The 27227-nt window shown below is 45.2% G+C and overlaps 1 protein-coding gene across 1 annotated transcript in view; it reads right to left on the bottom strand.

Annotated features, from left to right (window-relative positions):
- The window catches only part of PAAF1 (proteasomal ATPase associated factor 1), a 153328-nt gene that overhangs the window by 26600 nt on the left and 99501 nt on the right, over positions 1-27227 (bottom strand). The window contains exon 9 of the mRNA XM_085623322.1: positions 26688-26803. Coding sequence (XP_085479448.1) covers positions 26688-26803 — 116 coding nt within the window. The remainder of the gene's footprint in view (positions 1-26687; positions 26804-27227) is intronic.

The raw sequence follows: 27227 nt of genomic DNA, 5'->3' as shown, positions 1-27227 counted from the left end.
GCCTACCCAGACCTGCAACTGCCCTGCTGAGAGCCTCAATCAACACCGCAGCGAGACTTATCAATGGCTCCAAAAGAAACTCCCATATATCCCCTGACCTAAAATCCCTTAATTGGCTACCATTTGAAGCCAGAATTCATCTGAAAATAGCTTGTATGGCAAATAAAGCCATTCATCACAATACACCCAGCTATCTGGCACAGAAACTGGTGCCCTCTTGTGGTGTCAGATCCTCAAGAAGTTCTATCAACCTTCTACTGAAACCGCAAAGATTCAACAAGAAGAAAACATACAACCGAACCTTTTCAGGGATGGCGCCCAGAATTTGGAATGCTCTACCCCCAGAAACCAGACTTAATCCCTCTACTGCATCTTTCAAAAAAGAAGTGAGGGCGCTTCTCATAGCTAAACTCACTTGAACAGGGACTACTATTATTCTGCGACCCAATGTATCCTCTACTCGGAACTTTACAATGTCCTCTGCCCAGCCAGAGACCCTAGATATTTATCTATATTATGCTTGAATCTCATTGAATATTTTTGTTATGTATCATATACCGTGTGCCAACGATAGAATGATTATACTAGCACTGTTTATCAGTGATCTCTATGCTATTTACCTTGTGTCTATGTAACCGAGAGTCTACCCTGTAAAGCGCTCCGATACCCACAAGGGTCTGGTTCGCGCTGTATAAAAATCTCAAAATAAAAGAAATAAATTGCCAAGCAAGCATTCAACAGGGAGGTCTGCACTTACCACAACCTTCTTAGGGCCAGTTACCCCTCCCCAGATAAAATTAACAACTGCCATGGAATGGTCTGTCCTGACGTTGCTAGCATTGGTCACTTGGTACATCTCACCAAGTATGATTTGCTCAGGAGCCACAAGATCTTTTGTCACCATTGTGACACTTGCTCCTGTGTCCCTGAATGCCAAGGCCTCTTTTCCATTTATCAAAGGCTGCTGTCTGTATTTGCCCAGATTACTGGGACTGACAAATAAGGAGGCCATATACATGCCTCCATCACAGATCAGTACAGCCTGAATAGGAACTCTGACTAGGCCAGAGTCCATCTCAGATCCCAGGGTTAACCCTACTACACCCTTATTCTGAGTACCACCACTTGGAGCAGAACTAGGGGGAACAGTTGCCTTAGGGGCAATGGTGGCTGGAGTGGAGTCCTTGGACTTGGTACAATCACTTGTCCAATGGGTTTTCTGTTTACAGATTTTACACCATGGTTTATTTCGGCCTTTTCCTTTGTTGGATTGGGACTTCCCACCAGATGCAGATTTTTGGGGCCCTTGAGAAGTCTCAAGAGTTCTTAGAATCCTGCTTCTTGGAATCACCACCTTGGTTCTGAACCTTCTGCCTCACCCTGGTTCTGACCTACTTGTCTGCCTTCTGGCCCAATTCTTGGGGAGAGATCAGAGTCCACCAGGTACTGATGCAACAACTGATTTTGACAATTATTAAGGATCTGCTCCCTCATAATTAAATTGTACAATCCTTTAAAATCACACACTTTACTGCCAAGTAACCAGACTTCCAGAGCCTTAGTAGCACAATCTACAAAGTCAACCCAGTCTAGAGTCTGTGCCGTTTGGGTGTTTCTGAACTTAATCCTGTATTGTTCAGAGGTTAAGCCAAACCCAGAGCACTCTTCAAGACTTTGTAAATATCAGCATCCTCTTCTCTAACAGTGAGGAGCTTGTCTCTACCTATGTCTGCAAAGGAGAGCCACAAGATTGCTGCCCACTGCTCCTGAGGGCCCCTCTGTACTTTACATGCCCTCTCCAGTGCAGTTATCCATTTGTGGAAGTCATCCCCACTCTGGAAGGGAGGGACAATCTTGTTCAGGTTCCTATGGTCATGAGTATTTCTCAACCTCTAGGAACACTGTTGCTGCCACCATGGGGCTCTAGCCCCAATCTTTGAGAAGCTTTCTGAAGCTCCAGGGATTCCCTACCTAGGGCCACTTGCTCTCTTTTGAGTCTGAGCTTAGCTCTCTAAAAGTCAAGCAGTTGGCACTTCCTCTCATAAGAGGACTCCCTTTTAGGAGAGGTATTAGTTCGATGAGAAACAGAGGTCCCTACAGAAGTACCAGAATGATTAGATTCCTGAGAAGGAGATCTGGACCTTCTTAGTACACTGTTAACCCTTCCAGGTAGGGTAAAGACAGGGCCACTGAGGCCTTCTCCCTCACCTTCAGGAAGAATTGGATTGTCCAGGTTAGAATCATCTTGATCCTCCTGGTCAGCATCAGAGTCTAGGTCCTGGATGTTTTCACTTCCTGGCCTTTCCTTTTCTGCTGCCCCTCCCCCCGCCCCCCAACTGCCTGCCTCATCAGACCCTGGGGTCTTTCTGAGGTCATCTAAAAGCAGGGCCTCTATGAGGCGTTGAGTTATAGGGTTTTTCCCTGTCTTCAATTTTCTTGATATATACATTTATCAATTCCTGAAATGAGAGGTGGTCATATTTATTCAGCAAGGAACGACTGGCTTCTGCTCTTGAAGAGATACGAGTGTTGTGAGGTGTTGCACCTACCTAACCTAGTGGGAACTACTAAGCTCTCTTGAGTTGGAGAAAGGGTGTGCTAAACCCTTGGCTTACCCAACTCTAAGTTCAGTAGAACTTACTTTATTCTAGTCTTGGTTATATGTACCTATGAACGTATAGTGGTTTTCAGTTAGTCACTCAATGAGATTACCTGGTAAGCAATAGCAAACTTGAATCCCAACCGCTGCACACCAATGTGAGAAGTTGGCCTGGTACATGCTGTCCACTAGTTATAGTGGCCACCTTGCACCAGTCCAAACAACCCTTATTGATGATTAGGTTAAAGACAACCGCTATCCTAGTGGTAGCTATGGAGAGCAGCCTTCAGGCTAAGTCTCGAAGGAATGGAAAGCAGCTTGATTTACCAGATTACAACCTCCTGAATGACCAAATGAAAGGAGAACCACACAAGGTATATATAAAATATATGTATTTATTTCTAAACACTCTCTACTAACCTCCTTATGAGATTAGAGAAAAAGATACGCAATATTAAAGCACTAGAATGACAGTAAATAGCACAATATACAATGGTCCCTAGGGGGAGACCAAACTACATATTAAGAAAGTGGTATAAGAACCAAGACTTGAAATAGTACCTAGAGCACGTAGAATCGCTGGGACCCCAAGGAACCACCAAAGGAACCACCCAAGGTAGTGACACAGGGGACCCACGGGGGACGCGTGCAGTGGGAAAACACAGCCGCGTGCAGTGGGAAAACACAGCCGCAAGCTCCGTACAATCCTATGGGAAAGTCGTGGTTGGCATTTTAAAGATTAAGGACACTTAGGAGAGGACTTAGAGCAAACCCTTGGAGACTTAGAAGGTTCTAAGGCCAGCACGCATGTGAGCACCGGAGTACTCGTGTTACCTAACCCAGGGAAGCCGTGTGCATAGGTGTCAAATGGTGTCGGGAATCGTCGTTTTCAAATGGAGAGTTGCTACAAAGAGCTGCTGCCGTGAAGAGGAAAAGTATCCGGTGTGATCCAAGCCTGGATCGGAGATGTGAAGAACCTGAAAGAAGAGGGGACAGAGTCTGGGTCTCTTCAGGGTGACGAGGGGCACGGTAGACCAATGCCCACCAATGTCGGGTGTTTCAGGTGCAAAGAGGTAAAGCTTGACTCCACTGCCACGGGGACCAGGAGATGTCGACAATGACCACAGTCTGCAGGTGAGCTGTCCCATGAAGGATGTCGAGTGCTGGGGGTGGTCGGTGCCCGGATTGGAGACCAACAAACCTTGGCAACGCAACCCATGCGGTGAGAGTAAAACGGCTTCGGTGTGGACCAGCAAGGTCCTGTGACTCCCCAAGCGATGGAGAGTCGGGGCACGGCTGGAGCAACCAGGTAGGCCCGTTGGAAGTTAAAGTACCCTTCTCAGGGACCCACAAGTCGACAGACAAGGGATCGCGAAGGGACCTCGAGAGGAATCACTAAATACCAGTCCACGGGACACTCGAGGAGTGTAGGCCAGTAATCTTCTGTGGAATCACTGCTCTGGGTCTGGACTACAAGTAGCCCAAAGCACAGCCTCAGGGATCGCCAAAAAGCATATGCTGCTGCAAATGTGCACGGTATTCAGGGATTCGGGTTGCACGATCCCCACGAGGGCTTTGGATCTCAGGATTGCCGAGAGCATGGATCGGCCTCAGGGAAGCTTGGAAACCCGCCTCCTGTGTTGCAAAGTCTTCGGAGTCCTTCAGGAGCTGCGTAGTTGCAAACCGGACAAATGCGTCTTTGGTGCCTGCCTTGCAGGGGAGTAACTCCTTTACTCCAAGGGAGATTTTTCGGTCATCCGTCATGTAGATAGTTGAAGTTCTGGGATTCTGTAGCAGAGTTTCGTCCAGGTAAATCTAAAGTCCTGTAGCCAGGGGTTCCTACTTTATACCCAAGTAAGGGGTGGGACAAACTCTGGGGACCCACCTACGAGAGGGTCAGGACAGAGGGGCAGCTACACCCATGTACTTTGTCCAGTTTTGCACCAGAGCATGGGCTGGTAACCCCTGCAACCGGTTTGAGCTGGACTATGCACAGGGACACCAAATGTACCCCCAGTACAGACATCAAAGCACTCTTGGAGTGCACCCACCCAGCCCCAAAACAATAAAGCCTGTCTGGGAGGTGGTAACACCTCCCTGTGACAGGAAACCTATTGTCCAGCCTCCCCTGCCGGAGTTTCGTCCAGAAGCAAGAGGACAGACTCGAGTCTGTGGCTGGCAGCATCCATTTTGTGATGCCATGGTCTGTGAAGCTGGTACCGGGTGTACCAGTGCTGTCATGTTTCTCCCTCTAGTAGGGTGGAATCATACCTCCCACACCAGTTACTGGTGTGGAGGTATGATTCCAAGGTGTTTGACACCAAACACAACATGTTTCCATGCAGCCATTCCAAAGTTAGCATTTACCGCGATGTTATAAATGCAATTAAGAGTATATGGTTTGGCTTCATCACAAACAACCCGGGAATAGAGGTTCCGAAGGCTGCAGAGGGGCTCTGCTCATGCATGGGCACCCTTTCACATAAGACCCAGCACCTTGCCTTCTGGATTGATAAGGCCTGCCATAGGGGTGACTGATAGGTTTATTTGTGCAGTGATATGGATAGATATAGGGAACCTATATTTAAGTAAGGGGTGCATACACCACCTTACACAGGCTGCTGTAGAAGACCTGTTGTGTCATTTTGAATGGTCTCCCAGGGGTGGCATAATACATGCTGCATCCCCTGAGAGGCCTCTGGGGTACCTATGCCCTAGGTACATAGTATACCATATACTAGGGACTTATAAGGGTACCCCAGAATCCAATCTGTGGTGTATCTAAAGTACATGCAATCAATTTAGAGAGGAAGCAGCTAGGCTGGGGTCCTGGATACCAGGATCCCAGCCAGACTAAAGGCAAAAAACAGTGAAGCATCAGCAAAAAGTGGGGGTAACTATAAGAAGCAGATCCTACTCTCCTACAATAGATACCTGGAATCGTGGGCCATTGGCCACCATTCCGCACTTTGCGGATGTCTTATAGTAGTAGGGTGAAACATTTTGCCCCTGAATAAGTCTTTGATCTCCTGAGACGTAGAGGGTTGTTCTATATCCTCAAGACTTTCTAGGGTATCATATTTATCCTGGGGGTCGAAAATTAATTCATCCATTTCATCATAGAATATATTGTCTGCCGATGTGAGGCGGTCTCGAGATTCTTTTGTGCCAAGAAGGTCACTCTTTCTTGTAACGGCGCTGTGAGCAACTCTTCCATGTGCCTCGTCCAGGTGGCTAATTTCTTTTGTGCTGCTACGAGCACAAATTACTATTGTAGTGCAAGGGACACCATTGCCGTAGGCGTCGTTGGATGCCTTTTCAATGTGTTTTCCTCTTTTGATAAACCTTTCCCCCTCTCTGGGGCTCAGAGGTAGTAGGGGACTCTCCATCTGAAAGGGAGAAATAGTTCTCCTCTACAGGGGATTCCCTCTTCCTCATAGGGGACTCTCCATCTGAAAGGGAGAAATAGTTCTCCTCTGCAGGGGATTCCCTCTTCCTCATAAGATAGAGCACAGTTCACTGCCTCTCTAAGAGGACCCAAGTTCCTCTTCAAACTATTATATATATATATATATATATATATATATATATATATATATATATATATATATATATATATATATATACACACATATATATATATATATATATATATATACACACATACATACATACATATATTACCTACTGGCGGTCGCCAGTAGGTAGTTATAGTTAGGACCCTGTTTCCATAGAAAACCGCAACATTCTATTTTGAATAACTTTGGCGCCGGTCGACGAATCCTCGCCAAATTTTCAAAATAGGTGGGGCGCTGTGCTCCGCTCCTACCCTGAAAGTCTCGGGGGGGATTCGTCAAGCGGGGGCTGAGATAAAAGGGGGGTCCCAAAACACGTTTTTCCCATGCATTTTTCCATAGGACCTTTAGACACAGCTACAGCCCAAACGGCTGAACAGAGTTAAATGAAATTTGGCAGAGAGGTAGTCCTCAGGTCAAGGAAGTGCCTTTTGTAGGTTTGGTGTAAATCTGTTCAGTAGATTCTGAGAAAATAGCCTTTAAATCAATATATATATCTGAGCCAGCTTACGGTGCGCTTACGGTGCGCTTACCGTACGCGTACGGTGACGTGCGCGAGCGCAATTCTGATTGGCCGTTAGATCTTAGTAAACATTCGAATCGGTCGAAACCAGGAAGCGGCGGCCGCCATTTTCTCTCTCGCACTCTGACAGGGGGTTGAAAAACAAAGGGCAAAAACATGTAAAGGGGCTGTTAAGACAGCTCCCAAGCACCTAGCCATGTTGAGGGAGTCCCCAACGATCCCCCAAGTGAAAAAAGGCAATTTTAATTTTTTCGAAAATTTCGCCGATTACGCTTACCGTACGCGTACGGCAATAAATAATAAAAAAAATAAAAAAATATCCACACTCTCCCCACCCCATGTGCAAATGGAGCCCGAAGGACACCATTTGTGCATGGCATATCAACGCAAAGCAAAACATATACTTTACCTGTCACAACGATGCTCATCATATGTCCTCCATGTGCGCACGGTGCGCGAAGCGCATCGTGCGTTCATGGCCCATCTAGCGTAACGTGGGCACGCGGTGCGCGAAGCGCACCGCGTGCTCACTGTGCGTGCACGGTGCGCGAAGCGCACCGTGCGCGCACGAAACGAACTGCGTTAAGTGGGCGCGCACGCCACGAATAGCGTAAAGTAACTTAGCATTTAAAAAACTGTACAAATTCACTGAAAAAACCATAGGTTTCACACACGTTATAGTTAGGAATTAGCATTTAAAAAACCTTGCAAATTCACTGAAAAAACCATAGGTTTCACACATGTTATAGTTAGCTGGACATTTTACTGATAAAAAACCAATGAAATTCCCCCGTTATAGTTACTGTAGGCAACTATAACTCACGCGACCGTAATCCTCTGCTGATGACATATGTGTCTTTATGAAAAAAAAATATTTGTAATATATGTATAGCTAAAATTTAATGGAAGAAGACATGGGCAAATAAGTGTCTAAATACAGTATTAGCATCAGCAGAGGATTGCGGTCGCGTGAGTTATAGTTGCCTACAGTAACTATAACGGGGGAATTTCATTGGTTTTTTATCAGTAAAATGTCCAGCTAACTATAACATGTGTGAAACCTATGGTTTTTTCAGTGAATCTATATATATATATATATATATATATATATATATATATATATATATATATATATATACACACACACACACATATATCACGCTCTGTGGGGTGACCAAAAAGTAAGCAGCACTCGAGTCACAGACTGCTTTCCCCCCAGTAAAAGCCTTTAATGGTGAGAGAGTACAATCCAGTATTATACAAGCAGCTGACCGCCGCCTGACGCGTTTCGAGAATAACTCTTTATCAAAGGCAGCTGCGGTCAAAGGCGGGCATTGCGGGCTGCAGAGTCCTTTTCTGCGATATCGTGGGTCCTGATTGGACCGCTCTGAATGAGCCATCACGTTGCATGCTTACTTTTTGGACACCCCACAGAGCGTGATTTATAGACGGTCGTCCTGCCGTCGAGCTAGCACCACCCCAGAAGCAGGGGGCCACGAAGCCCCGATGACACGGGACTCGCTGTGGAGCGCGGACTTTGGATCGATGCAGCAGTACAGTCCGGGGCTAAACCTGAGCTTGAAATGTTGCAGTGAGCATACGGGGGACATCCATCTGTGGACATATCTTGGACTGCAGATTCCAGCATTCCGTGTAATTTAAAGGTCTCACTGGTTCCTTTGTCAGGCACACTGTGATGCCTCCTCTCTCCCCAATACAGTCCATGAGGCCAAATGGCGGTGTAACTGTTCAGGGGGGCGCCTTGTTTTGCCAAAAAACAAAAATACCAAAATGCTGGTTTCTCCAAGGTGCTCCAAATCGAGAGGGTGTGCCGTTTGTCCGCCTCCAGCCTGCGGACTAAACACAAAAACCAACGCTTGTTCCTTTAAAGAAAAGCACGGCACACTCCGGAATCTTGTGAGGCTTTATTAAGATCAAAATTCGCATTGCTGGCAGTCCATGAGATACAGACATGTAGATGTGCTGGCAGTTCATGAAACGATGGCATACGCGTTTCAGCGATGAGTCGCCTTCGTCAGTGCCGGTTCCATAGAGTCGTCAGCAAACAGTACAGCTGTTGTTGCTCCTGTTCCTGTTTAAAAATTACACATGCCCCTCCTCCGCATCATGTGCTAATGCAAAGCGATGACACTCCCACAGGCAGAGGGATGCTGGGACTTGAAGTCCGAGTGAGCGGGTGAAAAGTTCCCAAACCGCTGCAAACATCAAGTGGTGCTCACATATCAATGAGCATGGACCGCAAACCAGCTCGAGTGCCCGCGGGGGTGTAATTTAAAGGTCTCACTGGTTCCTTTGTCAGGCACACTGTGATGCCTCCTCTCTCCCCAATACAGTCCATGAGGCCAAATGGCGGTGTAACTGTTCGGGGGGGGCGCCTTGTTTTGCCAAAAAACAAAAATACCAAAATGCTGGTTTCTCCAAGGTGCTCCAAATCGAGAGGGTGTGCCGTTTCTCCGCCTCCAGCCTGCTGACTAAACACAAAAACCAACGCTTGTTCCTTTAAAGAAAAGCACGGCACACTCCGGAATCTTGTGAGGCTTTATTAAGATCAAAATTCGCATTGCTGGCAGTCCATGAGATACAGACATGTAGAGGTGCTGGCAGTTCATGAAACGATGGCATACGCGTTTCAGCGATGAGTCGCCTTCGTCAGTGCCGGTTCCATAGAGTCGTCAGCAAACAGTACAGCTGTTGTTGCTCCTGTTCCTGTTTAAAAATTACACAGCCCCTCCTCCGCATCATGTGCTAATGCAAAGCGATGACACTCCCACAGGCAGGTATATATATATATATATATACACACACACACACACACACACCAACCCCACCGCCCCCACCCACCCACCTTAGTTTACACAAGGTTTGTTTGTGTTTTTTGGGAAGGTGAAAGAGTTAAACTGGCCTTGTTTAGTTGTTATAAGTTAATTTTTTTAAACGAATCTCTGATGGCTTTTAACGTTTCTGACCACATGAGGGCAACAGCGTATTGTTAATTGGGTTTTTCTTATTTAAATATAGACAACTCATGTCTCCGTACGCTTTTCTCCGCTCAAGTCAGCTGTTGCAGCACGAAGAAAGGAGCGGTTTCTATGGTTAAAGGATGGGCGTCAACAAGAAGGAAGGATTGTCACCGTCCTTCCCTTGTTGACGATCAAAGCAGAACCGGAGTCCAGCAGCGTGTGAGGGTGACGCGCTGCTGTTCACCTCGTCTCGCTTGTAAGGCAGTGAGGCTCTTTATCTTTATTTAGCGGGGCGTTTCGAAGCACGCAAAAGGGAAGTTGGTCGTCCTCACTCTTTCATGCCCCTAAGCCTAATGAAATGCAATATCGGCAGTATAAGCTCGAAGTAGACCCAGCGCTATGCTGGCGCTCGTTCTCTCTTTTTTTTTATAATAGAAATTCAAGGACAAGGCGGACCTAGGATACCGCAAGAACTTACCTAAACCAGCCGTAAATTGGCTGGAGAGTGAGGTTACAAAGGTTATAAGCAGTATATAAACACAGCAGAAATAAAGATAAACGTTACTAAGATATCAGCTAGGCATTCACAAAATTCAATATCACATAAAAACCACGCAGCTCCTTCCCAAGAGACAAAGGTTAAGTAAATAAGAGAGAGTATACTTATCTTGTTAAAAGCATTAATAAAAGATGATGACATCGTGCACCAGATACTTGTACTCTCTCACGAACATTCTTATCTTTATGATGTATTATTATTCTTTAAAGGGCTGCAGTTGGAAGTGGCAATAAAAGAATTATTGCATAATGGTAGCCTCCGGTCTTGTAATGAAATCTAACTTCGCAGCACTCCATGGAGTAAGTCTTACAATTATAATGGGTAATTTTAAACTGTTAATGGTTCACAATATATCTCACATTCATAAAAAACTTTCTAATATAGTTAAGAAAAATGTAATGGAAAAATGGATAAACTTGATAAGGAAAATGTTACTTACCAGTATGCATCTGTTCTGTTCTTGGCAAGTAGAGCTGTAGATTTGTATACTTGTGCATAGATCGGCATCTGGTGTTGGGCTCGGATGTTTGCACTTTGTTTTTCTCTTGGGAGAAGTCTTTGTAATCACGAGGTAGGTGACTCCTCCTTAGGACGATAGTGTGCATGGGCATCTACTCCTTCTCCAGATTGTTTTGCCATGGAGGGTTATGATGGAGTTAGTAAGAAATATAAAAGATGTCCATGTGTAATGTATCTAAGTAAGATAGTACTGGAACGGATAGAGGTATCCAGGGAGGCGGGTGAGCGTATACGAATCTACAGCTCTACATGCCAAGTAAGTAGCATTTTCCATTTGAGGCATATGAGCTGTAGATCGTATACTTGTGCATAGACTATACAGCAGTTACCTCCTTAGCGGTGGCTAACTGTATCTGCTGCAGTGGTTTGAAAAAGTGTTCTTAATACAGCCTGGCCCACGCTAGCTTGTTTTGTTCGCACATCTACACAATAGTGTTTTGTGAAAGTGTGTGGTGTAGACCAAGTTGCTGCTTTGCAGATATAATCTACGGGAATGTTCCCTAAGAATGCCATAGAAGCCCCTAGTTTGTGTGTGGAATGAGCTCTAGGGGGAATGGTTAGTGTGCGTTTGACTTTAAGATAGCATATTTGGATGCATTTAACAATCCACCTTGCAATACCCGCTTTGGAAATGGGATTGCCCTTATGAGGTGGGGAGAAAGCAACAAAGAGTTGTTTAGTTTTCCTAAAGGATTTTGTCCTTTCAATGTAGAAAAGTATTGCTCTTTTAACGTCTAATGTGTGAAGAGCCCGTTCTCCCACAGAGTCTGGTTGTGGGAAAAAACTGGGAGTTCAAAAGACTGGTTAAGATGGAAGGAAAAAACAACTTTAGGTAAAAAATTTAGGTTAGGCCTAAGAACCACTTTGTTATGATGGATTTGTAAAAACGGTTCTTGTATGGTTAATGCCTGGAGGTCACTAACTCTTCTGAGAGATGTGATAGCGACTAGGAAGGCTACTTTCCAAGTGAGGTACCGTAGTTCGCATGTGTGCAGAGGTTCAAAAGGGGGACCCATTAGTCTAGTAAGAACAATATTTAAATTCCATACTGGAGAGGGTGGAGCTCTAGGCGGAATTCTTCTTTTAAGTCCTTCCATAAATGCTTTAATAGCGGGTACTCTAAACATAGACAAGTGTTGTCTGTTTTGGAGATAACCTGATATTGCAGCAAGATGTAGTCTTATGGATGTATAAGCTAAGTTACATTGTTGTAGGTGTAGGAGATAACATATGATGTTTTGAATAGAAGCATCTAGTGGATTGATTTTGTTATTTGTACAGTAAATTACAAATCGTTTCCACTTTGCGGCGTAACATGCTCTGGTGGTAGGACGTCTAGCTTCTTTAATGATGTTCATGCAGTCTGGTGGGAGATTGAGGTAACCGAACTCTAAGACTTCAAGAGCCAGATCGTAAGATTGAGTTGATTGGGATCTGGATGCCTTATCTTTCCATGGTTCTGAGTGAGAAGCTTGGGTGAGAGGCGCAGTTTTTGATGAGGAACTACTGATAGTTCCAAGAGTGTTGTGAACCATGGTTGTCGGGCCCATGTTGGAGCAACCAGGATCATTGTGAGGGAATGCTGTTTGAGCTTTCGAACCACTAACGGAATTAGTGGGAGAGGCGGAAAAGTGTAAGCAAATTTGTTTGACCAGTTCATCCATAGCGCATTGCCTTTGGACAATGGGTGTGGATACCTGGACACGAACCTTGGGCATTTTGTGTTTTGATGTGTGGCGAACAGATCTATTTCTGGGTGGTCCTACATGTAAGAAAACGGAAGAAGAACTTGAGGATGAAGTTCCCATTTGTGGATCTGCTGTGTTTGAAGACTGAGCAGGTCTGCAACCCGATTGTGTACCCCTGGGAGGTGTTCTGCAAGAAGATATATGTTTTGCACAATGGCCCATCTCCATATGCTTTGAGCTAGGTGTGAAAGCTGTAGAGAGTGTGTTCCCCCTGGTTTCTGCATGAAGTACATTGCTGTCATGTTGTCTGTACAGACTAGGACAGCTTTGCCTACGAGATGGAGTTGAAGGAGTTTTAGTGCTAGGAAAATTTCCAGGAGTTCCAGGTCATTTATGTGGTGCTGTTTTTGCCGAGGGTTCCATATACCCTGGATGGTGTGGTTTTGAAGAGGAGATCCCCAGCCGGTGAGCGATGAGCCTGCTGTTAGCACTATCTATGGAACCTGGTCGAGGAACGGTCGCCCTTTGGAAAGGTTCTGTGTGTTCCACCACTGCAGAGAGCGATGTGTGCGGCTGTCTACCAACACCAGATCTGTTAGCTGACCTTGAGCCTGGTTCCACTGAAGTGCCAAACACTCTTGTAAGGGACGCATTTGGAGTCTTGCATAAGGGACAATGAGATTGCAAGAGGCCATCATCCCGATCAACTGCATGAACACTCGAGATGGTAATGAGTGTTGAGGCTGAAATTTGGATATTAGAGCTTGCATACGGTTTATCCTGAGAGGGTTGGGGTATGCTAAAGCTTTTGAAGTGTCTATTGTAGCACCTAGGTATTATTGTGTGTTGGATGGTTGGAGGTGGGATTTGGTGAGATTCACAGAGAATCCCAAGTTGTGAAGCAGCTGGATTGTTTTGCGTGTGTGTGTTGTACACAGCTGCTGTGTGACTTGGCCTTTATGAGCCAGTCGTCCAGATAAGGGAACACGTGAATGTGTTGTCTTCGTAAGTGAGCTGCTACTATTGCAAGGCACTTGGTGAAGACTCTGGGTGCTATAGTCACTCCGAACAAAAGGACTTTGATTTGATAGTGTTGACCGTCTACCATGAACTTGAGATATTTCCTGTGAGCGGGGTGAATGGAAATATGAAAGTAGGCGTCCTTTAGATCTAGAGTGGAGAGAAAGTCGCCTTGTTGAAGCAGTGGGAGCACCTGTTGGCGAGTGCATAAGTGGAAGTGGTCTGACTGAATGTTGAGGTTTAACGGTCTGAGGTCCAGTATTGGCCTGAGAGAGCTGTCATTTTTTGGGATTAGAAAGTAGAGGGGGTAAACCCCTGTGCCTCGATGAGGCAATGGGACTGGTTCTATTGCATGTTTTTGTAATAGAGAGAGAGAACCTGTTGCTTTAGAACAGTCAGATGCTCTGAAAACATTTGATGTTGTCTGGGAGGGATATTTGGGGGTGTAGGGGTGAGTTCCAGGCAATAACCATACTGGATAATTTGTCTTACCCACTTGTCTGTTGTGAAAGAATTCCAGACAGGTAGGAACTGTGATAGACGTCCCCCGACAGGAGTGGAATGATCGGGGGGAAGTGGAGGAAAGTCACGGTTTGGAGGTAGGGGAAGTGCGGGTGGAGTTTCCCCTGCCTCTTCCTCTATTGTTATTCCCTCTGTAGCCTCCCAAAAAATATCCTTTGGATGAGGAGGATTGATTGGGGCTTTTATAAGACGAGGAGGTGTTTTCTGATGCAGCCGTCTTTGAGCCACGCCTATAAAAGGAGCAACGAAAACAGCCTCTATTAGAGGGTAGATGTAAAGCCCCCATGGATTTAGCAGTCTTGGTGTCTTTCTTAATTTTTTCCAATGAAGAATCGACTGTGGGGCCAAAAAGGTGTTCTTGATCAAATGGTTGATTAAGAAGTGCTGATTGTACTTCTTGTTTGAATCCTGAGATTTGAAGCCAAGCATGTCGGCGTAGCAAAACGCTGGTGTTAATGGCACCAAAGTCTGTATCAGCTACATCAAGGGCACATTTGATGGAAGTGTTTGTGATAAGTTTACCCTCTTGAATGAGGTTGTGAGCTTTAGCCTTGTATTGGTCTGGTAAGTGTTGCATTAGTTTTTCTAGGTCGTCATAGTGAGCTCTATCATACCGCGCTAGGAGAGCTTGTGCATTGGCAATGCGCCAATGATTGATAGCTTGAGATGCGATTCTCTTGCCTGATGCATCTATAAGTTTTGACTCCTTGTCAGGAGGTGGGGTCCGTGCTTTGTTCGCCCTAAGTTGACAGGGTATGCCCAGACGTGGGTCCCTTGCTCACTTTGCCCCTGGATTCAAGCTAGCCTAATGCAGGATGCTTTTTTCCGGTTCAGGGAAGACCTTGCTTGGCAGTTCGGGCTGGACTGTTCCCATGAGGCACAGGGTCAAGAATGATTTGCATATGGCCATGTCTGAACTGAGGTGGCGAAGTGAGCTAAAGAATGATGATGGATTCAACCCAGATCTGTGACTGGGGGCGAGTGTTTGAAAAGTTTCAGCGCTCCGTCCATTATCTCCTTGTGTTTGCATAGGAACAACAGAGTCATTGCTTTGATCACTTAAGAAGGCAAGATTTTTGCTGAACTGCTCTAGAAGAGGCTTGAAAGTTGGGTAATGGAGATTAAACCGTTAATGGGAACTACTCTGATAAGTTGCAAAGGCATACCACACATTTGCAGGAATACAATTAAACAAATTGTTTGCTGGTCAATTTATCAAAAACTATATAAGGCACTCTATACATAGGATTGGTTTATTAATAATCTCAAAACAAATTAGGTTGATAAATCCCATTATTCATGCATGGTTATCCATTAAACATTTTTTATTACATCTTAAATCATTAACCACTTGGTCTTTGGGAATGATAATAGAAAGTATACACTATATGAATGACTAGAGAGCAATAGTCATTGGAGAAGCACTTGGGTAAACAACTAAAATTGATCCACGGGCTATATGCAGTGTTTGCTTTTTGCAGCTGTCTAAAAGATCAATCAGGGAGGTTGGCAATTAAAGTTGTGCTCATAAATTATTAAATTTACGTCAATCTACTGAAACAAAATCTGCTAAAAACACAGTCTGATTGCCTTTTCACCTCAGACTGAGAAGAGTTGTCTTGCTTACATTATGTCCTGTGCTAACGCTGGACAAAATGGGTATCATCTGACACCACTGTAAATTACATAGATATTGTGCATCATATTGAAATCTATTACTAAAGAAGCATCGATTTGAAAACTGAGAGGCTTTATGTGGGAAGACACAAACTGAGTGGCCTGCATATTGAATGAAAGTATCAGAGAGGGCTTTTGATGCAGATTTACAAGCATGTGTAAGGCATCATCAATTGCATTATTTGATTGACAGAGAAGGCAAAGGTAGGCGCCTGAAACTATTTAACCTTGAAGTTAAAGTAAAACTCACCTTTTTTCATTTATTATTTATCCCAACACCTCAATATGAGGGTTCTTGGCATGTAACTCAAAAACACAACTGTACTTGCCCTTTTGTGGCCAATAACTGGAAAGTACTCATCACATTACAAATATTTGCTCAGCATTGGATTGTTTTAAGGAAAAGATACCTATATTTAATTTTTGAAGAGGTGAACTGCTGAACATTGGAATCTATTCTTGCCCTCTGCAACGAACACACCAATAAAATGATTAGTTGTGCCAAAGGTTTGGCCGCTGATAGCTAATCATTGATGCATTCAAAAGTAATAATATTAAAACTTGGATCACATGAACCACTCCATAGTCTGAATACAATGGAGTGGTTATGTTGTTATATACTATGAATGTGTATTAAGGAAGCTGTGATTAACTTATTTTTCAGTTCTTGTATTTAGGTACACTATCTGATTTTTTTAGAATATTGATTTTAATTTTGCCTATTAAATAAAATCTCAACAGTAACGTTATGTATGTTAATGTTAAATTAGATTAAATCATACACACAATGTTCATACTACTGCAATCAATGGTTAGTCCACTAAACCAAACCTGTCAATGACCCTTAACATGTATACAAACACATTAATGTTGATAGGTTAACCTTTTGATTATTCAAAGTCCGAAGGAAGTGATAATGAAGGTTATGGTGACAGTAAATAAATGTCCATATTGGTTCAGAGTGCAGGAAACCTGAGAAGTGCCGTACAATAGAGGTTTTGGAACTATCAAGTAAAAAAAAGACTTCTCATAAGCAATGGCCAAGCTACACTCACCTTTTGCTCACCCCTCAATGTCATACGACTTTGGTTCCTTCATTCGTCCGGTGCACAGCAAACGTCATACCTTGTTGCTGTCCCTACTGGACTAAGAAAACAAAGTTCCCCATATTTTTTCGCAGTAGGCAGCATTAACATTTTTGGATCTGTATTTGGAATCCGAATATATTCCATCCAGATTGTTTTACTCTAAAAGATATTCTACATTTCAAAGAATCAAAAACTCTGTGTTCCTTCTCAGGAATCTGCACACAAAAGGTAAATGTCAGTGTATTAGTAGAGGCGGGGCGAAAGATCCTTTGGAGGGGAGATGCTGTTGTGTTTAGTAACTCCAAGGGTAGGTTAATGGTTTCTTCTTCAAATCAGATTCCTAACAATGGATTGAAGCTACACTTTGGTTCTGAAATGCTCAAGGACTTCTAGAATTTTCATCCAGTCTACAGCTCTGTTTTATAACTGTTACTAATTTGTTTATTTACAAAGTGTGCTAATATCCGAGTTCCCTGGCACTAGGTCAGCAGAAAAAAATTACAATATGAACTAATAAATACAACAGAACTCGAAATTGAGCTATCACGCAAACCTCTTGGTTTTATGTTCCTTTTCTTTTAACATAATATGGTATTATGTGTCTTGCCTAGGCTTACAATAAAAAAAGGGGTTGGGTCCTTAAAGAATAAGAAAAGTACCTCCATAGTATCACTTTTTACATTTTAAATAAGGGAACAAGAGAACATTTTCAATTGCTACATTATTGTGATAGTAGTGGTTCTAGATGCTCACTATTTTTGCATGGCTTATGTTTGGTTACAGATATCCAAGTTCTGAATTGGTCACGAAGGTCACATACTAGCAAAGAGCACACTCAAGAAGTAAAGCAGTAGGAGTAGATAAGTTCATTGGAGAGAAGATGGCATGAGAAGGAGACTGAAGAGAGCTTCAAAGAGCAGTATGAATTGCAGAGCTACTTCTCAGCACAGCATTACTGAGGTTCTTTGTAGTGGACCAGACTCTAAGGTGTAGAGGTTCGGAGACAGAGGCTCCCTCTTCCTGCTTCATTGTTCCTTAGAATTACTACTTCCCAACAGGTTAGATGGTAGTTAAGTGTGACAACCTCTTCTTCTTCTGTGGCTTAGTTTGGAGTATACACTGACAGGAGATTCCAACCTCCACCTCGCGATCCTGCTAACACTGAGACAAGGATGACAGCGGCACCAGACTGAGAAATACGCAAAAAGCAAGAACAACATGAAACAGGTCCAGTGCAAGACTGCAAACAAAAAAAACAACTTGTTTTGCAAAGTCAGTGCAATTATGGGCAGAAACTAGCAGCCACATCTCTCTACCCAAATCTAGTGTCCCACTGCAGCTAAGACCGAGAAATCCTTTTGTGTGCCAAGGTTAGGGTAACTGAATGCCAGCTCCCTCCCCTTCATTAGGTTCGTGATGACAAACCCGGAAAAAGTTCTGCAATCTGCCAGGAGAAGCTCCACCCTAATACTGCATAGAGGGAAGGAGCTGAATGACTGCTGAAGAGAGTGCTGAAGGGACCCTTGCATGAGTAAGATGTTGCCAACAAAAAGAGGACAAAAGAGGATCTGAGTACTACGAAGAGAAAGCTGCCTACTGGAGCCCAAGAAAGGATCGGCGACGCCAGCCAGGAGACAAGGCCATGACCCTTATAAGACAGAGTGCCTGTGATCGCGGAGCGCTCTCGAAACCCACAAATGCATCTTGCGGTCTTCTCTACAAAACACCTAGATCCTGTGATGGTTTGGAACTAAAAAATTCAATACCAATGGTGGCAGTCAGAGAACCTAACGAAAGAACCTCCAAATGTTTGGCACTAGAACCAAGTTCATCCACCTTGATCAGCAAAGACATCAGCCTTTGTGAGGAAGAAGACTGAACCGGGGTAGACTCTTCACTATTTAGGTAGAAGGTTGCTGTATGGGCAGAGGAAAATTCCCCATCAAGGATTTGCCTAACCACAACCAGATCCACCGAGGTGCAGTCCCTCTCTCCTGCTCACCCTTGAGTTGTGTTAAGTTAACACAGGATTTATAGAGCACACGTACATCAGGTATGTTTCTTAGCACTAGAGTAATAGGTAGGCGGCACGTAGTCAGGGGGATTAGCCATAAACTTGTTAAAAAAGCAATATTTTTTGGAGATTCCTGAACCTCACATAGTTGGGTGGAGATATGATGTCAGGCATAAGAGAGTTCCATGTCCAGGGGGCTATCACCGAGAATATTGCACCATCCAACTACTTCATTTTGAATCTTGGTATAGTTCAGGTTAGGCCAACATTGGGTTGATAGAGGTGTAGCTCTGAGTTCTGGAAAATACAAACGCCGGGCTTTTGTCACAAAGGAGTTTAAAAGTAATGCAGTTTTGAAGATGGTCCTCTGGGCTACTGGGAGCCAATGTAGCTTTTCCATCAATGGCTTGATGTGGCAGTGTCTGGGTTGTCGAAAGCCAGCCTAGCTGCATTTTTTGAGCTATTTGTAAATGTAAATGTATGTAAATGTATGTATGTAAATGTAGAGGTACTTGTATAGCGCAGGACTACCCGGAGGCATCTCGGCCTTGTACGAATACCGCTGAGGAACCCTTCCTGGCCTTTCCCTGTGAAGTGTCCACTCCTGGGCACCCCCAAGGTGAGGCCAGGCATCCTAGTGTTGTTGGGGCCGTTGTGGAGATTAAGCAAGCTATTGCCCAGAGTTGCAGAGTGGGACCCATGATTAGGATAGGCACAGAGGCGAGAATTATCAGGTCCGAGGAAATTGAGCCCAAGACCCGCCGAGGCGGGAATTGAACCCTGGTCCCGGGCCAGACTTCCGCATCAGGAGATAGAGAGAACTCCTGAGGCGGAAAGCCGGGAGCAACGAGCATTTTTTTAAAAATTTGTTTTTGTGTCTTTTAACTTACCTTTTGGCAATACCCTCGCTACCACCATCCCCGCACAGCCGATCGAAACGCTGTCGCGGGCCGCTACACTTCGCCACGTCATTCTGGGGGAAGCCTGGTCAGGCCACGCCCCCTTTACAACAGGCCACGCCCCTTCCTGTTTTTCTTCTATTTAAACCATGTGCCTTCCACGTCCGCGCAGCGGACGGGCACAGCGGGCGCGCCAGCGGTGCGCCAAAGGCAAGCCCGTCTGCGCCCGTCCGCGCCAGGACGGGCTTGAGGGCACGCCACGCTGTCCATTCCATCAGTTACTCACCTCAGGCACTCAGAGATCTCGAGAACACTGCCATTGTACCATCTCCTTCAGCTCTGTACTGCATCTCCTCTGCTGGCCTCATGCGCCCTGACCTATCCCCCATTGACGGCCGTTTACCCCCAGTTATGCCGACTAGAAACACCACGTCCATCCGGGTATCATATTTGAATACCCGCTCGCTAGTAAAACATTCTGAGGACATTTTTATCTTGCTATCTACTTCTAGTCCCGATATGCTTCTCCTCACAGAGACGTGGCTCACCTCAGAATCCCTGCCAGATATTCTGGCGGCACTTCCCCCCGATTACTACATCCTCCACGCCGACCGCCCTGGCGACTGGCCTGGAGGTGGGGTAGCGGCCATCATCTCCAAACGTCTTAAATCCATCTCCTCCTACTCTCTCCCCATTTCTGAGGTGGAGAATCTACTCATTAATGTACAAACGGACACCGGTCCCCTCACTCTTTTTCTGCTATATCGTCCCCCACACCCCATGCCGTTTTTCTCTACCATCATGAGTGAACAACTGTCCTCCCTTCTTACACTGCACTCCCACCTCGCTATTTTTGGGGACCTAAACTACTGGTTCGGCGATATCAACGCCGGCCCCCATGCTACTGAGTTCTTCGAGACCCTTAAAAATCTGAATCTCGTCCAACACGTCTCTCAACCCACTCATATTGGGGGACATGTTCTGGACCAGATCTGGTCCTGCAACCTGAAGTTATCTCTACCAGACATATTCCCGTGTGCCTGGTCTGACCACCATCTGGTGGATACCACCATCACGGTCGCCGGTCAGACCCCTCTCCCCCTGATGGCCGGCGGCCTCTCCCATAAATGGAGCTCTTACGATCCCCAGGGCTTCATCAATACCCTGGCCGACTCCCGCCCAGTCATTCTCGACCCCACCAACATCGATGGGTTAGAACGAGATATGACCTCTTGGCTTGAGTCGGCTAGCGATCGGTTTGCTCCCCTAGCTAAATTTCCCTGTACCAAACACCGGAACTCTCACAGGTGGTTCTCCAACGACCTTAAAGCCCGGAAACTAAAAACACGTCAGCTAGAACGCACCTGGAGACAGGACTACTCTGACTCAGCCAAACAATCCTATTTGGCCGCTCGCAAAGAGTTCAAAATAGCCATCCGTTCAGCCAAAATTGAACACTTTTCCAATAGGATCTCCTCGGCAGTTGATAAATCTAAGGAGGTGTTCAGAGTTCTGAACGAACTAACTATCGACGAGAGAACCCTCCCAGCCCAGACCCCCACCCAGGAAGCCTGCGATACCCTGAACACTTTCTTCTTAGAAAAAATTTCTACAATCAAAAAATCTATCCCTCCACTCCCCCAATCGCCATCCCCGGACATTTCCCCTAACAATCTCTCGACCTTCACCTCTTTTCCTATTCTAGATCCCATCTCCTTGGCGGAACTAGCCACTCGTGTAAAATCTGGCTCCCCGAACGACTGCTGCCCGCCGTTCATCCTGCGGAGCTTATGTCTTAAATTACCCGATAGCATCTTGTATCTACTCAATAGCTCTCTCAGCAGCGGCATCTGCCCCACCTCCTTTAAGGAGGCCATCCTGGTACCCCTTTTAAAAAAACCTGGTGCTGATGTGGCGGAGCCATCGAACTATCGCCCCATTTCCCTCCTTCCCTATTTCTCTAAACTTATGGAGGCCCATGTCACCCGCTGCCTGTCAAGCTTCATTGAATCTTCCTGCTATCTTGAGCCGACCCAGGCTGGCTTCAGACCTGCCCACTCCACTGAAGCCGTCATCTTGGCAGTCCTTGACACACTCAGGAGTAACGCAGACGTGGGTATTCCCCAAGCCCTCGTCTTACTGGATTTGTCTGCCGCGTTCGACACGGTGGATCATAACATCCTTGTCCACCGTGTCGAGCAGGCGGGCATCCAGGGCGTTGCCCTTGAGTGGGTCAAATCCTTTCTCACGGGAAGAACACAGGCAGTCCGCCTAGGTCCTTACACTGCAAATAAGATCTACACTTCTTGTGGTGTCCCCCAAGGCTATTCTCTTTCCCTGCTCCTCTTTAATCTTTATCTCCGGCCCCTTATCAACTCTCTTCTGAAATGGGATATCGTCACCTATAACTATGCGGACGACTTACAAATCATCTTCTCTCTCAACTCACCACACGCTATTACAACCTTTCACGGAGCCATGACTCACATCCAACTCTGGATGAACCAGAACCAATTGAAGTTGAATCCCGGCAAAACCGAGCTCCTTCTCCCCGGACTCAGTCACATCTACTGGGGTCCTCAGTTCTGGCCTCCAGAGTTTGGCTCCCCCCCTACCCCAGCAAAAACAGTAAAGAGTCTGGGTGTCATCATTGACACCGAGCTCTCACTCAGGGCTCAAGTTGGAGCGGTGGTCTCCTCCTGCATGTATCAACTCTGAAGGATCCGCAAAGTCCGTCACTTTTTGCCCCCAGCAGCACTCACTCAAACTATCACCTCGCTGGTACTCTCCCGTCTGGATTTTTCCAACGCCATTTACCACGGTTTGTCACAATTTTTGATTCAACGCCTTCAGGTTGTCCAGAATCAGGCTGCCCGCCTGATTCATGGAACTCCCAGATGGCAATCAGCTAAGCCTCTGCTCACGAGCCTCCATTGGCTCCCAATCGATCGAAGGGCCGCCTTTAAGGTGGCATGCCTCACTTTCAAAGCACTTCATTGTCTTAGCCCTATCTTTTTAAAATCCCTCATTCGCCCTCACTGTCCCACACGCAATCTCCGTTCTGCTCACCGCGATTTACTGACTACCCCAAGGAGTAAAACCAAGAGATTCGGCGCTCGTCGTTTCTCTCATCTAGCTCCTGTGCTCTGGAACCTCCTCCCTCTCCCAATCAAATCCTGTTCTTCCCTTCTGAATTTCAGGAAAATGCTAAAAACCCATCTCTTCCCCATTCCTACTTAGAATCTGTCATTTACGTTCTCCCCTCATCTGTTCTGTTTATCAGCGCCAGGAAGCTTCGGTGTCAGTGAGCTTTATAAATCACATTTAACATAACATAACAGGCTCTGCCGCTCTAACCATTGAGCCACACTTCTCCACTTTGTAGCCTGTGGTTGAGGCCTATTGGAAGTCCAAAATAGAGGTTGTTTCACATAATCAATCCAGGAAATAACTAAGGCAATGATGATTTGAATGACGTGCAAATGTAAAGTATTTCCTAATTTTTTTGATTCTCTTAAGTTGGCGAAAACATGAGGAAATCACTGCTCCTATCTATTGTTTCATAGAGATATCCTAGTCACAGAGGATCCAGATGCTTTTTACAACTTTTTTGGGCATGGTCCCATCTTAGGGGGCTACAAGGAGTGATTCAGTTGGGGGGGGGGGGGGGGGGTTTGATTTTTGTGATAATGATTTCAGTTTTGCCAGACTTAGTTGTTTTAACTGGTGGCTGTTCATCCAGTCACAAATGTATAAAGCAGCTGCATATCGTCATTAGAGTTAGGTTTTTTTACCTTCCACTTCTGTAGGAAATCTACTAGCGGGTGAAAGTGAAGATTAAAAAGATGGGTGGGCGGTGGGGTGGGGGGAAGGGAGGATTCCTGTGGTCCTCCACAGTATAGTCGAACAAATAGCTGAACTGAAGGGGAAGAGATGGACCGACTGAGAGCTGTTTTTGAAGAAGGATTTCTTCTAGTCCAGGGAAAGGCCTTGCAAACCCAGGGCCTCAACACGGTCAATCAAAACAGCATGGTCGACCCTGTCAAAGGTCGCTGATAGATCTAAAAGAACAAGAGCCTGGGTAAAGCCTTTATCTGCTTCTGCTGTCATATCATCTACAACAGAAAGAATTACTGTTTCAGTTGAGTGGGAAGGTCGAAAGCCTGCCTGGTGAGGGTTGAGGAATTTAGAATCCTTTAAGAAGGTGCAGAGGTGCTCAGCAACATGGGTCTCCAAAAGCTTTGCTACATAATGTAGTAAGGAAATAGGTCGATAGTTTTTCAAGATCGTGGGGTCCTCTCTAGTTTTGTTTTTTGGAGTGGGATTACCACAGCCTCCTTAAATAAATGTAGGACACTACCCTGACTTAGGGGTAGGTTAAGGAGGGAGCTGGCTGGGTCAGGAAGGATAGAGAATATGGCTTTTAGGATCCAAGGGGGGCACATGTCTTTCGGGTATCCTGATTTAGCTATGGCTAGTAAATCCATGAGGCGATCGTCACTTACGATGGGAACAGCCAAACATTTGGTAGAATTCCTATCTAGAGATGGAATCACATTGGCTAGTGAGCTGGAGGGGATGCTATCATTTATCACCTTTATTTTGTCAATAAAAAATTAGACCAGAGCATCACATACATTTTGGGTGGGGACGGTGGTTCAAGTTTTAGCTAGTTCTGTGACAATTTCAAAGATGTCCTTTGTTTTAGTTTCAGAATTAAACATTTTGTTTAAAAAGGTTGATTTACCTTGCAAGATCGATTTTTTTGTAAGCTTTTAGGCGTCGGACGAAGATTTCCTTGTTTTCAGGCAAGTAGGAGTTTCGCCATTTCCGTTCTGCCTGGCGGATTTTGAGTTTGGCTGTCTTTAGCTCATCTGAAAATCATTTGGACGCTTGTTTGTGTTGAGTATGGTTGGTTTTATGAAGGGGAGCAAATGTATCGCTGACTACTGTCAACCAGTAAGATACTGCCTCCTTGAATTCATCCAGGCTCTCTATAGGGGTGGGTAAGGAGAGTGCCAGCGAGTTACAGAAGGGCGTCAAGATTTAAGAGATTCCAGTTCCTGTGTAAAATACCCAGACATGTGGAGGGTTTCAGAAAGGTCAGATCAGTTAGAGTGAATTTGATTAGATGGGGGTTTGACCATACACAAAGAGAAACCGTAAGATTGAATATAGTTAGGTTAGTGGACCAGACCTGATCTAGGGTATGACCTTTGGTATGTGAGGGTTCAAACACATGTTGGTTGAAGTTAAGACTGCTTGGTATGTCAGTCAGATCTGTAGAGGTTTGCCTGCCGGTATCCTCATTTGCCCAATAATTGAAGTGTCCAATGAGTAAGCTTTTTCCATGGTAGATGGCTAATGAGGAGATGAAGTGGAGATAAAGTCAGCTAAAAGTTAGGGAAATTGTTGCAAATTGCTCAGAAGTCTGTACATGAGGGCATATATCAAAAGGGAAGTCAAATTTAATCAAAATGTCATCAACCGTAGGAATCAGTATAGAAATACGTTTTCGTGAAAATAAGATATTTTTTGACCGCTGCTGCAACCCCTCTGCCTTTTTTACCTATCTGTCTATTAATGTTGAGTAGATAACAGTTTTCAGGAGAGCTGCTAAGATAGCTGGCATGGGTCATCCGTTAACTAAGTTTCAGTCATGAATACAATATCTGGGGATTCTGCATTAAGTAGATGAAATATCTCAAGGTAGTGCTTGGCCAATGAATGAGTGTTAAGTAATTGTGAGGAGGTTCGTATTTTTTTCTATGGGGGAGGTGGTGGAATAGCTGTCAGCTGGGTATTTGTCACCCAAGTTCGTTTCTGCAGTACAGAGACAGCCAAATTCGGATTTAAAGTGCCTAATTTACTACGCTTTGGAAAGAGAGATGGGTCTAGTTGGTGACTTCCTGAGAAAAGGTGCCCGAGGAGTAGACCCGTTTCCGGGCGTAATGGCTGGCCCCTGGCCCCGGAAGGGCTTGTCGGTGGCGCAACGGCGCTGCAGCCAGAATTTCAAGGGTTTGGAGCTCTAACCGACTTCACCCCCTGCCTCCCAATTGGTTCCCCCAAACCAATGGGAGTCTAGTATAGCGGGTCCAAAGCTGAAGTGACAAACAGATGGCGAAATCTTAAAGAAGGTGAATCTAAAACAGCAAGTATTTCAATTTGAGCAGTTTTAAAATAATGCGCTGGTCTTAAGTTAAAATGGCGAATGCTGTCCTATTGCGATCACGTCCGTGCTGCAGCCAGCATTTTAAGGGCTTAGAACTCTAATTGACTCCACCCCCTGCCTCCCAATTGGCTACCCCCAACCAATGGGAGTCGAGTATGTGTGCACCAGAGGCCACCAAAGACCATGGAGGAGTCAAAACAAGGCGCGAACAGCAGTGGCACCGCCCCTGCAGCTTGCAACGTCTGCAGACAGAAAAGTCAAACATAAGAAAGATACAATGGAAAAGAGAAAAACACTGCAGGGAGAACTATCATGAGAGTCAAGGCTAACAGAGTGTATTTGGTGCTCAGTTTTGGGCTCAATAGTAAAGTTGCAGGACACAAGCGGTAAAAGGCTCTGATAGTTACAATACAGTAACACAGAGCCTGCCCTCGGACTCAAAAACACTTCAACAATAGCACAAGCTTTTGTGGCTGGAGTTAAATCAGATCAGTTGTAAATTGGCATTCAATTAGTAAAATACCAGATCTACTGATGCTCGTCTGATATCTTTAGTGATTCTATAATATCAGACCTTCTTTTATATACTGCGTTCACTAAACTGGCACTAAAAGAGTAAGTCCCAAAAGAAAGAACATAAGTCAATTTCCCAGCATGACAAGGATGGAACTAAGATATAGCTGATATTTGCAGCTCAAATGAAGCAGTTACACAGGACAATTGCTTTCCTCACATGGGCAGGTTCAACATTTCAGACGATCTGTGCACCCAAAGCAGCCTCCACAATAAAGAATGGAAGCAGCATCCAAAAACACGGAGTTCATGCACCACACAAACAGAATTTTACTCACCTTGGATTTCTCACATCCAGCTGATATACATTTCCATCCTGGGATCCTGCTAAAACGTACGCACTAGAGAGGAACATGCAGCAGTTGAAGGCATCAGACCCACTGTACAGAAATACCTGGGGAAAAAGCATGTAAACAAAAATGTTCAGCATCCAATTAATTCACTAATTTATAGAAGGTTTTGGGAGTAAAGGATGCCTTAGAAATAATTGATGCAACCTGAGAATTACAGTACAAAAATAGCATTACAGGACTACTAGATATGAAACAATGCCCCTTGCTGACCCCATGTTACCCAATAAGAAACACCTTGTAGTGTAATTACCCACTTTTGGGACCAATTGTGAGAATGTCCTTAGCCCTACTGCTGCAGCTGCCCATCACCTCTATCCTGGCCTGGTGCAACCCCTTACATTTGCACACTCTGATCTTCCGCTGTCATTCATGCAGCACCCTAATCCCTGTGAGCCACACTCGTATGCTGATCTCCTGCCTCCGGTGTTGGCTCCACCACTACATCCTCTGTGGATGCTGTGTATC

Source organism: Triturus cristatus, chromosome 8 (genome assembly GCF_964204655.1).
Source record: "Triturus cristatus chromosome 8, aTriCri1.1, whole genome shotgun sequence".
NCBI lineage: Eukaryota > Metazoa > Chordata > Amphibia > Caudata > Salamandridae > Triturus > Triturus cristatus.
This window is presented reverse-complemented; position numbering and strand designations above follow the sequence as displayed.